The following is a 13,331-nucleotide window of genomic DNA, read 5'->3' as shown; positions in this document are numbered from 1 at the left end:
TCTTTTACTTCAATTATTTCACCATTCGTCGCGAACCATGAATCATGGGATCTCCTCTTTTATTTCAATGTTCTGTAGAAGTTTTCACCAGTAAACTGATTTTCGAAATTCGCTACTGGCACTCATGGTTGTGATTGTGGATCCGTTTATGCAATATATGCTATAACGGGCTCTACATCCTGGAATCTGGCTGATGGACTGGTAATTTTTGGGGACCCTTAGGCTGAAATTTCTTGCTGTCCCCCAAAAAATTATAGTAGAAACTCGTTTATCGGGGTGAAATATGTAGTTGTGTGTCTTCAATGTGTTAATCACTCAAGTAACTTGAGTTTCTTGAAGTAAATTTTTAAAGTTCTAGGTGCTGACCCTGTAATGGCATAGCAGATATTGATGTTATAATTCAGTTTTTGCCTAACACACTGAAACAAGGTTCACCTGAATTAAACGTTCTCTCTCTATCCCTTGAAAAGATATGAGGGTCATTCTTCTTTCATGAGGAAACAGTGAATGAGTTGCTGTTGTCATTCTAAATTAGTCAAAAGTCTTACTCTTATTCTTTTTACTGCTCATGTACGTCTTTTGAATTTAATGAAGATGCATTTTTGGATTTCCAAATGCATTCCCATCCCTCGGGAAAAGCTTCAAAATCTCCTCTTGGAGATGTGAAGTGGGGTGTTTCCAGTCCATCAATGTCAATGTTGCCATTTCTCAATGAAAGGTTGTACTGTCTTGATTTTTGCCAAGATAGTGCTTTGTATCAGTGGCATACAGAGTTTAATACCTGAATGATAATCGGTCTAAACCAGTGTTTCCCAAAGTGAACAATATTGCCTCCCAAGGAGTGATGGGTAGATGCTCTGGGGGGGGGGGGGGGTGTAGAATGTATGGGTTTAGTATAGAATCCTATGGATTGGCTTGAGTTGGGAGGGGGCGACAAGAGAGGGAAATGTTTTTTAAGGGGGTGGTGGAACAAAAAGTTTAGGGAAACTAAGCCTAAAACAATGGATTGATTACTAGTTAAATGTGAATATTTCTTTGAGTTCTCCAAGAAATTACCTTTTTCAAATAAGGCTGTATCGAGGTTAGTGTTTTTGCCCCCCCCCCCCAACTTTTTGTTAAACCAAATGAGCTGAAACACAGGATCGCATAATCTGTAAAGAGTGTTTATAAAGATATGGACTAATGTGTTGGACAACAACTGGATAATTCAATCCAAATCGATCAGATGTCTAAGATACTCACTGAATTTATAATTTGCCACTTAGACCTCTTATTATATAATTCGTTTCAGACCATAACAAATTTTATAATATGTTTATACCACCTGTCTCATTGGAATTTCTCAAAGCATGTGTCATCTCAAAGTTGCTTCAGTGCACTTTGACAAACTTAGCTTCTAGTGATGTGCAAAGGTGAATGAATTTATCATGGTATATTGCTCATTGTATTGTAGTCATGTTATTTATTCGGATCCCAATAAAAAATAGTTCAAAAACAAAAATGTAGATGTGGTCAATTTGATTTGCATTCATAGATTTATTTTCATTCTCTAGAAAATAATGTGTTAATTTTTTTTTTTTTTTGCTGCCAGGTTTACCAGATCCTTTTTGTAAAATCAGCGTTGAAGGCTCTGGCCAGTGCCATTCCACTGAAGCTTGCAAAAATACACTCGACCCTTTGTGGAACCAGCATTATGATCTGTTAGTATCAATTTTCTTTCAATATATGTGACACTGCAGATTTGACTGATGGATCAATAATTTTTCCTTACAGAACATCCTTCATGGAGAGGCTGTAGTATTTTTTTTTAATAGAAGTTATTTCATACAGCTGGTGACACAAATGGTACTAAAGCTGTTAAAACTAGGCATTATATTACTTTCGTCATTTATTTTTTTGTAGATATGTTGGAAAAACTGACTGTATCGTTGTAAGCATCTGGAATCACAAGAAAATTCACAAGAAACAAGGGGCAGGCTTTCTTGGTTGTGTTCGAATTATGGCAAACGCAATACAAAGGCTAAAAGATACAGGATGTGAGTTATATATAATCATGTCTGTTGGTAGATATATATGTATTTATCAGAAGATACTAAATTAAATTTAATTCACATATTTCTTTGGTATGGTGAATATAATCATGCTACATTTTTTCTGATTCACATAGTGTAAACGGAACTAGATGCAGATTGACATATTTTATCTCTTAACATAGAAATAAAGGGGTTGTTGAACGTTTTTAACATTTAAACGTGTAGTTTTTCATATAAACACCAGAGGGTTCTTTAAACATTCATTTCTGCAGCCAGTTTGAAGATAAAAATTCAAAATCATCTTTGCACATAAAGTGAAGTCATATTTTTTCCATTTTATATTTGGAATTTTCTGGTAGATGTCTCAATTAACAACAGCTTTTTGTTGGTTGCAGAGCATGTGTAGCTGTGATTTCTCACTAATTTGCTAAAATGTTTTCTTTGCATTTTTTTTCTTCTTCAAAGTTTGCAATCTGAATTTTTTTCTTACTATAGTTTGAATCTCAAAGAAGGTAGTTGTATGTTTGAAAAGTAACATTACTTCGATACATTCATTTTTTGTACGATTTTTGAAGCTTTGCACATCTGCAGCGAGTTCCTCTATTGTATAAGCACTATGAATCAAAATGGATTTTTTAAAATTATTCCTGTGGTTTTAAGTATGTCATAAACTATGAAAAAAATATATCGGCTAAAAAAAAAGAGAGCATTTAATGATTAAGTACAGGGTTTTTTATGTGAGTGTGAATTTCAAGATTGTTGAATGCTATCAAAAATGATCAAATTTATTGATCCTCCCAAAAGCTTTAATTGCAAAATATTCTATAATATATATCACAATTTTTCTTTTAAGTTTCTGTTCCAGAATTTGTAAACACATTGCATGAAGGCAAGAATAATGTCACAACTTAAAACTCATGATTTTGGTTCAATGCCATATTCTAACAATTTTTTCTCTACAAGTCAGTAATATTGACATTCCTGTAGCTACAAAAAAAACTGGTCGCTAAACATTATAAATTTTTTTCTGGTAGACAGCCTTTTGTGATGGAAAAGTTAAGTTTATTTTCGTTATTTTTCTACGAGTTCAGGTTATTTTGAATTGTGACATTATTCTTGCCAGTGTGTGCTATAGTTTCACTGCAAATGATTTATCTATGTATTCCAATCTCTGAGTTACCAGTTGATGCAAATAATATCTTTATTTGATGGTAGATCAAAGACTGGATTTGACTCGCAGCAGTTCTGATGATACAGACCCTGTCAAAGGTCAGATAGTCATCAGTCTTCTCTCAAGGGATGGTCACGGCACAGGCAGCCAGAATGTTGTTGTTGACCGACTAGGAAATCTCACGTGCCCTGGAGAACTGCCCGAGGGGTGTGTATGAAAACTTAATTTTTTTTCTTAGATTTTCTCGTTTCATTTTCACATTTAACAAAAAATATTTGGGGGAAAAAAATAGATTTCAATGATGTTAGATTATCAGGAAAATATGTATCAAGCTACAGTAACATCAAATATATGTAATCAACAAACTTAAAAAGTTGTCTTGATAGAAGGATGCATTAAATTTTTCTTGATTTAACCCATATATAAATTAATGCTTTAAATTAGGCTAATTCATCAGTTGAAACAGAAATTTTGAACTTCCATTTTGGTTTTTTCCTCATAACTTCCATTTCATCAATCTGTAGCCAAAATTTCTTATCGTCTAATTTGGTTATTTTTACAGGTGGGAAGAAAGACGAACAGTGTCTGGTAGAGTTTACTATGTGAATCATTTTAATAGGTCTACACAATGGGAAAAGCCTACCAGGTTACCATTTACATTTACATGTTGGGTTTTTTCCTCCAACAAGTATTGCTATGATCTGATGCAATATTTTTAAAACGTAGTTAGACAATTTTTTTTCTATCCTCTATATTCTAGGCCTGCATGTGAATCAGAACCAATTAATGGGCATAGTAGCAGTAACAGTAATAATAATAATAACAACAACAACAACAGCAGCAGCAGTAGCGGTAATAATAGAAACTCTGCACACATTAGTTCCAACTCTAGTTCAGTTTCAACATCCAATTCGAATAGTGGCAATTCCAATTCTAATCATAATTCTGGGAATAGCTCATCGAATGGTGCTGGTAGCAACAGTCAGCCATATCGGCGAAGATCTACTAGGCATAGACATTATTTATCAAGGAACCAACTCCATCAAGCTGTTGAATTACCTGAGGGTTATGGTAAGTTACCTTTAGGACTGCTTTGTTGGTATTAGCCAAAGTTAGATTTTTTCTGTTTTTCTGGAACAGTCTTCCAAATGTATTTGTTGTTTCCCCCCCCCCCCCCCCAAAAAAAAAAAGAATCTCTTGCTATGCCAACCCATAAGATCTGATGTTAAATTTGTAGCTTTTATCCCCATCTGTCCATCCCATCACCCTTCAAAAGAGCAATATTGCTCAGTTTGGGAAACACTGCTCCAGAAATAGTCATGTATTGGAACACATAGATGAAATGTTCAATAACTACTGACAATTTCAATGACTATCAATGGATTTAAAATATATTAAAAAATTTATTAACCTTTGATTGGGAAGCAATGAAAAATCCAGAGGAATTTTTTTTTTGAGGAGATATACATTGGCCATTGGTCAAAAAATTAGGAACACCTTGCTACTCACCACTAATATCCCGTGGAACCTCCTCTGGCTTTGATGATAGCAGATATTCTTCTAGGCATTGACTCTACAAGTTGCTGAAACTGTTGGAGGAATATTAGCCTATGCTAAGGAAATAGCAGCTCTTAATTCCCTCAGATTAGATGGTGATGTTTCAGAGCTTTTAACAGACCTTTCAATCTTGTCCCACAAATGCTGAATTGGGTTGAGATCCGGTGACTGAAGGGGCCATTGAAGTAATTGAAACTCTGAATCATGTTCTGCAAACCAATCTGAGATAATTCTAGCCTTGTGGGAGGGTGCATTGTCCTTCTGGAAATAGCCATCATCATCAGGAAACATTATGGCCATAAACGGGTTCACATGGTCAGCAATGATGTGGAGGTAGGTGCTGGCATTGATGGATGTCACCAATTAAAACAAGCGACTAAGAATGTATCAGGAAAATGCTCCCCAGACTGTGATTTCACTGCTTGAATGGTTGCCATGTGGCTGCATGCTGTAATACTGAGACATATTCGAGACAATGAAAAATATCTATGATATTCAATCTGGAAGAGTTTGATATGAATTATTTTATTTTTCAGAAATTCGGACAACTCCTCAAGGCCAAGTCTATTTTTACCATATAGAAACCGGTGTTAGTACGTGGCATGATCCACGGGTGCCTCGTGATCTTGCAGGTTTTAATTTTGATGAGTTGGGACCTCTTCCTGCTGGCTGGGAAATGAGGCATACAAGCAGTGGTCGTGTATATTATGTTGATCATAATAATCGAACAACACAATTCACTGACCCTCGTTTGTCGAGTAGTCTTGCTGTTCAAAATATGCTCAAGTAAGTCGGGTCTAATTTCATACAATGTTTTCATGTACAAGTTTGGTACTTTATTTTATTGTGTTTGTATCTGCTGAAATGTAATCAAAACCTACTTACATATTTTTTACTCTATGAGTATATTGTGTTTCTAACCCATCGAAATTAACAAATTTTTCAGTGTTGAAACTTTGCTTCATGCTGTTTTGTCAGCCAAGAACATACCGTAAGATGGGGTATTAATGTGCCACTTCAACTTTGTAAGCTTTTAGAACCTCCTGCAGGCCAGGATGTAGAACTAGTGTGTTGAGTGCTCACAGAGTAGTGCTCGTGCAGAAGGATGCCACAGAATGTGAAGCGAAAGTTGCAGAAAGTTTTGTTTACATCTACCAAATTTTTGAATTTAAACTATCTATTGTTAAAAAAGTGTGTGAAACCTATGCAAACCTTCTCTGTGATCAAGCCCACATAATCTTGGGGGACAAATAAGTATATTATGTCTTTAACACACTCTCCAAGATGATTATGCCAATAAGCTATCTCTTCTAGAAGTTCTGAACGAATTATATTTTATTTTAAATTTTTTATTTATTTTTTTTATGTGTTCTGTACAGACAGACATGACCGCTGACCGCCCAGAGAGACCATCTTGGGATGGTTTCTGTACAGTGGAGCACAATTTCTGTGATTGTGCAAGATTTTTTTCCTGGTGGAATACCAGGGTCAACTTTACCCAGGTGAAATGGTGATAGATTTTGATGACTATGGAGAGGTTTATGTCTCGGTCATGAGTTTTTGTTTTGGGTTTGGCCCAACCCTAAAGAACTCTGGTGCAGAAAGACGCAAATGAAGAATACAATCGCTCCCCCTAGTGAAATTCGGAAATGAGGGAAAATTCATGGTGCCTTTGAAGAAATGAATTTATAGTGCATCCTCCATATTTTCTTTGTGATAACCACCAAAGTCCTTTTTAGAGTTTAAAGGGTTTAATAAAGAAAGTGTTAAAAAGAAAATGTCTATTGTTTCTTCTTCCATTTATTTTCAGCAATTTGATTGACTGTTCTCTGCAGACAAAACATGTTCTATTTGATGAGGTAAAAATGTGAGCCAGAGCGTGTATTGGTTTAAAAAAACTAGGTGACACACATTGTTACCTCACCTTTGGTGGAAATATCTGTCAAAAGAAAAATAATTCCCTGTCCCTTATGTGTTAAAATTTTTCTTTAGCCTTGAATTGAAAGCTAAGGAGTGTTGTAACATTGCCTAAACATTTTGATCTGATTTGATAATTTTTAAAGAAAAAATTTTTAGTGAAAAAAATCTCAAAGTGGCACATTATTATCCCATTTTAAGGTACTAGCTCATGCTGCGCATGCCAACTTTTTTTCCCCGTTATTACTCAAGGTATAATGAAAACTGCATATCATGGACCCCATGAGGGGGGGGGGGTTGCTGGAATGATTGTTATTCTGGTTTTTTTTTCACATTAAAAATTCGCTATTGAGAGGCCTATGAAGAATCTGACTGTGTGTGGGGAAGGGCGGGGGGCTGTTGCTGGATATGAGAACCATGCCACACATTTTAAAATTGTGGTAACTACTATAATGCTCATGCTCAATTTGGCATATTTTAATTGTTTTCAGCTCAAGGAGAAAGAACGGAACAGAAGATAACAGCAACAACATTCAAAGCAGCAACATTCCTCAAGGCCAAATAAGCTCTAGCAACAATAACTATAGTGCCATCACCTCCAGCAGTAACAATGTTCTCTCGGAGCCACAACATCCACCTCCTCCCCCACCACCTTCAAAAACTAATCTGTTGCCAATTGATAACTCTGACTTACCTGTTACCAAACATCGCAGGGATCTTGTTCAAAAGCTCTCTTCTCTTAGACAGGAACTACATGCCCTTCAGCCACAATCAGGACACTGTCGGCTCGAGGTTTCACGAGAAGACATATTTGAGGTGAGGGAGACTTTTAACTCTGGGCAATATTATTGACTAATTTTTCTCTTTAGCTGGACATTTTCTGAATGAAAAATTGTATACTTTTTTCCCCCCATTTCTAAATCTAGTAATCATTTGGTTTCTTAGTGTTTTAATCAAAAAGCAATTTATCAATTTATTTTTTTCCTCTGGATTTCAGGAGTCATATAGGTCTATAATGAAAATGAGGCCAAAAGATTTAAGAAAAAGATTGATGGTCAAGTTCCGAGGTGAAGAGGGCCTTGACTATGGAGGAGTCGCAAGGTGAGATAAAATATTATGTTATAAGTAATTATATCTAATGAATATATAGTGAAACCTAACTACAATGGTACTTGCTATAACTGTGTAAACCCCTCTGCAACAATATTTTTTCAAATCTTATTTGGAATTGCCTTTAGTCTAATGTTAAACTCTTCTCTATATAACATTATCCTTTAACTCCTCTTTTAACAATGCTTTTTGAAGGTATTCTACCCCTCAGGAAGTGTTGATGAAGTTGTAGTGGAGCTACTTGCTGTATAGTATGCACAGTGTTTTGCAGTGAACTATTTGACAGGGTGCAACAATTAACTGAATTTTACCATCAACTAGTCAATTTTAATATTTTGCTGTGAATAAATATTCATATAAATACATTTTATTGTAGTATTTACAGTGCCAATTCAGAGGAAATGTCAACAATAACATAAATTTGGCTACGCCTGCTAATAATGCTGCTTCTCAGTATAACAATAACCCCTCTACAACGATATTTTTTCATGGTCTGCAGAGTATCCTTATATAGAGGTTTCACTGTAGTGTTAAATTTGTATCGATTTTCACTGCTTTTCTTTTTCTGCTTTATTTGTCCATTGATTTTGTATATTTTGTGTGAATTTATTTATCCTATTTTCTCTCATTTCTTTTGATTCCAATAGGGAGTGGCTTTACTTGTTGTCCCATGAAATGCTCAATCCATATTATGGCTTATTTCAATACACCAGAGATGATATCTACACCTTGCAGATCAATCATGATTCATCTGTGAATCCTGTAAGTTTTTATAGTAATAATTATGATCAGATTATACCAAGAGTTTTTCTTTTGATCAAATTACTTTGTGTGCTTGTGGTGATTAGATTACTTTGAGAACTTGGAGGGGAAGTAGAAACTAACTTTTACCTTGATACAATATTAATTAACACAGGAAATTAAGTTTCAGTGGTTGTATTTTTCACATTCAGGATAGGAGTAAGAAGGAAGGGATACCAGCATTGTATAAGAAAAAAAAATGAAAAATTAAATTAAAAAAATTATAAGAACATTTTTTTATAGTTTCAAAAGGGTTTTCAGACTGAAAGGTTATGTTGTGAAATGTGAGCTTATACAGTTGCATTGTAGGTGCCCAGTGTATGTCTTTTTGAATTTGTTCTTTTTAGGAAAATTTCTGAATTTTGCATTTCATGTTATGTGCTGCTTCATTTTATGTGCAAGAGTTTGTTTTTCTAATTACATTAACAGAACTTGATTTTCTAATTCTTTTTTTTTATGTATATCAGGAACACCTTTCATATTTCCACTTTGTTGGAAGGGTAATAGGACTAGCAGTTTTCCATGGTCATTACATAGATGGTGGCTTCACGCTGCCATTCTACAAAATGTTGTTGAACAAACCTATCACTCTGGATGATATAGAAGGGGTTGATCCTGAGCTTCAGAGAAGTCTGAAATGGATACTGTAAGTTATCCAGAGTTTCTTTATTTAAATTGCATATTGAATTTTTTATTGATGATTCATGTTTCATCATTTTATTGCTTAAAAATGTATTTATACTTTATTGTACATAAAATCCATAGTCTTATGGATAAGATTATTTATCATAACTTGTATCCTAATTATATCCACTTATTAGCATAAAAATGATTATTCTTCTCATTTGATTAATAGGTTTTTCGAATTCAAGACGTGATGAAACTTTACTCAACGTTTAATGCCATATTAATTTCACATTGAAATTATAATTGGTATAACTCTAAAAATATGTTCATTAATTTTATTTCTAACATTTATGCACCTAAAATTAATTCCAATACTGTGTTCAAAATGTTTTTTTTACTGATTATTATTGATAATGATGCACATTAATACATAACATGGAGCAGAGAAATTTTTATAAGTTTTTAAATGTTGATTTATTTATTTTTCAGAGAAAATAATATTACAACAATCATTGATACATCATTTGCTGTGGAGCACGACTCATTTGGCCAGATTCAAGTCCATGAATTGAAACCGAATGGACGTGAAATTCCATTGACAGATGAAAATAAAAAAGAATACGTCAGGTATTGATATTTTCACATTTTCAGTAACAAGTTGTATTTCAAAATTGTCAAATATCTATAATATCTTCATCTTTTCAGTTTTATGCATTTTGTATTTTTACATTTTCACAGTCAATCTTGCTATTTATTTTTATATTTATATGTAATTGAGTTATTTTTTAAATTTATTTTACAGGCTATATGTCAACTACAGGTTTATGAGAGGAATTGAGCAGCAGTTTCTTGCATTGCAGAAAGGTTTCAATGAGTTGATACCTCAGCATTTATTGAAAGCATTTGATGAAAAGGAGCTGGAGGTAAGAAAATTTGTATTGAGAGTACACTACAATGATTAAGATTTTTCTTTCTAGGTCTAATTGTTTATGGATTTTTTTTTATTTTATTTTATTACTTTTATTTGTAATGTTTATCAAAGTTCCACACCTATACTTTTCGTTGCAAACCAATGAATTAAACAATTTTATTGTAAAACAACAAGCAATTCAGGGTTAAAATTTTTTTTTTTTTTATTTCATGCAAATGAGGTTCATTTATTTCATATTCATATTACATTAAATTTTATCCACGTTCAAAAATTCTCTGGCCGAGGTTTGTATCCTGGCCTAGGCATGGAAGCATTTAAACAGCATGCTTCTACTTCTGTTTTAAACTGTGAGCACCATTTTCATTAGCCTTGGTGATGATGCCAAACCTTACACATGACTATAATGTGAAAAATGATCAATGGATCCAATGTACAGAAATTCTGAAAAATTGCAGTGATACATAAATTAGAAAGATAGTAATAAATAAAAATTCTCATCATAAATTATGTTGCTGAAGATAATCACATAAGCAGTGTTTTAGAACCACTGATCCACAAATAGTGCCAGTCTGTGGGAATTTTCTTCCCTGTCTGCAAAACATTTCACCCAATTCATATAACTGCTACATAATTTTTAATATAACTGAATATTATAACAGCTCTACCTTGGTTTTTATTTCTGTTTTAGCTGTCAGTAGGTCTGTAAATCATTTCTTCCATTTATTTATTTTTGCCAGTCTGAAAATTATTTCTATTTCTTTTTTCCTCCCTGCTTATCTTTTGCTTATCTGTAAATATTTTCTCTCATTTATTTATTTTTGGCGGTTTCCTAATTATTTGTATTATTATTCTACATTTATAAATTTTTTATTAGACCATAAATAATTTTTTCTATTAATTAATTTTTTGTCTGTCCGGAAATTATATCTTCAATCTATTTTTCTGTTATTTTCGGCTGGTCGAAAATTATTTCCCACTTTATTTTATTTTTTTGGGATCCTGAAATTTTTTTCCCATTTATTTATTTTTTGCTGGTTTGCAAATATTTTCTCCTCGTCATTTATTTTTGCCTGTCCACAAATTATTTCACATTTCTGCTGGTTCATGAAATTGTTCAGCTACTTTCCCTTATCTGCAGCTGTAAAAAGTTAAAAGAGCACTGCTCTAAAATAAAGTTGCATGAAAGAATGGCAAAATGAATGGGAATCATGTATAACCACATGTAAAAAGGTATACTACTGCTCTAAATGGCATTGAACTGTGTTGTTCATAAGTGTAGAAAAGTTGAGTAAATCATGAATGATATTTTTCCTCACAGCTGGTGATTGGCGGATTAGGCAAGATAGACCTGGAAGATTGGAAAGTCAACACCCGTCTAAAACACTGTACACCAGATACCAATATTGTCAAGTGGTTTTGGCAAGCAGTTGACTCGTACAGTGAGGAACGAAGAGCTCGGCTGCTTCAGTTTGTTACCGGTAGTTCTAGAGTTCCTTTACAAGGTTTCAAAGCTCTCCAAGGTTTGTGAATGCATGATTGGTTTTATGTAAATGATTCTACTTAATGTACTTTATAAAACGTGTTCAAAACAAAAGATTCGAAATCTTCTGAAAAAATTCCCTTTAAATCAACAAAACAGCATTTTAATATACCATTTTATATTACAAGATCACAGATAAATGAAAACAGAAAGAGATGAGTTTGGTATTGTTTGTTCTCAGAAAACCCAATTATTGTACAGGGCGAGCAGAACTCATTTTATTATTAGTATTTGACATTACTTTTTTCTTTGTTTGTTAGCTAGTTTTCCTCTGCCCTCTAAACTAAGGATAGGCTTTACTGTTCCCAACCTTTTTTCACCAATTTCAGGCTTACACATAAAAAGAAAAAAGGTATGTGCAATTACTAGAGCCTAGATTATATGCTCTAAAAGAAGGTGAAATATGCAAATATGCACTGAAAAATGCCAAAATATGCATTTAATATGGGAAAATGTGCACTTGAAAATGCCAAAATGTGCACTTAAAAATTCTAAAATATATGCTAAAAATGAAAAAATGTGAGCTAAAAAAATTGAAAAGCCATGCATGAAAAAAAAGGCAAATATGTTTTTAAAATGCATATTTTCTATTTCTTACTGCATTATTAATTCACAAAAAATATTCTCGTGTATGTATATTTATGCAAATAACTTCTACAATTTTTTTTAGGTATTTTTAATTTCAAGTTAGTTGTAGCTGCTTAGTAACAAAATATCAATAACAAAAGAATTTGTTACTGGCATTTCTAGAAATAGCATTACACAAAAGTGGTCAATATATGAATGAAAAATAATATAGGTTTACCTCATATTAACATTTGACTCAAAAAATGTGGCATGCAAACAAAGCACCCGGTTTTCAATTATGGCCCATCGTAGCCAAAACTTGCTAAGGGTTGAGTCACAATCTTTCGCAGCTCACAGCAACCATTAAACTGTTATAAACTACTGAATTTCTTGGGCTTGCATAAATAATTTAACCTCAGAATTATATTTCAATTTTGGTCGTGCTATGCATAGAGAAAATGAATCACTAAATCCCGATTTCATGGAAAAAAAAGGTTATGAGTAATATTTATTTGTAAAATTGTAAAAAAAAAAAAGTAATTGAGATTTTGAAAAAATACGCACTTATTCTGAAAATTCTTTGATGTTATGCATTTATGATGAGAAAGGCCAAAATATGCAAATGCATATGCACATAATCCGGACTCTAGTAATTGCTAATACATGCTTAATTTTGCATGCATCAGTGAATCTAAATGGTAGTGGTTTAATTGTATTAACAGGATAAAAAAATATTTTTTCAATCACTTTAAGGTTCAACAGGTGCTGCTGGGCCAAGATTGTTCACCATCCATCTCATTGATGCCAATACTGACAACCTGCCAAAAGCTCACACATGGTTTGCACTTTTTTTTTGTTCTGCAATATACAAACATATATAACTTGTTTATCTAGTACATGGGTAGTACCTATGGTCACTGAATTCTGTATTTGATATTATGAAACATGAATGTATCTGCATTAATTTTTGTAATTTTTTGTCGAGTTACTTAATGTAATTATATTGTTTGTGATCATGTAGATTAAGAAGTCTTTGAAGTACAGGGTTTTTTCTTTATTTTCTAAATTAAGTTTTGA

General features: G+C 33.2%; 1 protein-coding gene across 1 annotated transcript in view; it reads left to right on the top strand.

Moving 5' to 3' along the window:
• LOC149090207 (E3 ubiquitin-protein ligase SMURF2-like) overlaps positions 1-13,331 on the top strand; it is a 68,626-nt gene that overhangs the window by 49,615 nt on the left and 5,680 nt on the right. Inside the window, exons 3-16 of the mRNA XM_089232748.1 lie at positions 1,592-1,700; positions 1,903-2,036; positions 3,249-3,411; positions 3,767-3,850; positions 3,965-4,275; positions 5,298-5,547; positions 7,170-7,494; positions 7,676-7,779; positions 8,436-8,550; positions 9,057-9,235; positions 9,706-9,843; positions 10,019-10,139; positions 11,466-11,667; positions 13,008-13,092. Of these exons, the coding sequence (XP_089088874.1) occupies positions 1,592-1,700; positions 1,903-2,036; positions 3,249-3,411; positions 3,767-3,850; positions 3,965-4,275; positions 5,298-5,547; positions 7,170-7,494; positions 7,676-7,779; positions 8,436-8,550; positions 9,057-9,235; positions 9,706-9,843; positions 10,019-10,139; positions 11,466-11,667; positions 13,008-13,092 (2,320 nt within the window). The remainder of the gene's footprint in view (positions 1-1,591; positions 1,701-1,902; positions 2,037-3,248; positions 3,412-3,766; positions 3,851-3,964; positions 4,276-5,297; positions 5,548-7,169; positions 7,495-7,675; positions 7,780-8,435; positions 8,551-9,056; positions 9,236-9,705; positions 9,844-10,018; positions 10,140-11,465; positions 11,668-13,007; positions 13,093-13,331) is intronic.

Source organism: Pholcus phalangioides, unplaced genomic scaffold (assembly GCF_987345545.1).
Source record: "Pholcus phalangioides strain wild (caught in Gottingen) unplaced genomic scaffold, Ppha-v1.0 ptg000001l_1, whole genome shotgun sequence".
Taxonomy (NCBI): Eukaryota; Metazoa; Arthropoda; class Arachnida; order Araneae; family Pholcidae; genus Pholcus; species Pholcus phalangioides.
Note: the sequence above shows the minus strand (reverse complement) of the source record. Positions and strands in the feature narration are given on the sequence as shown.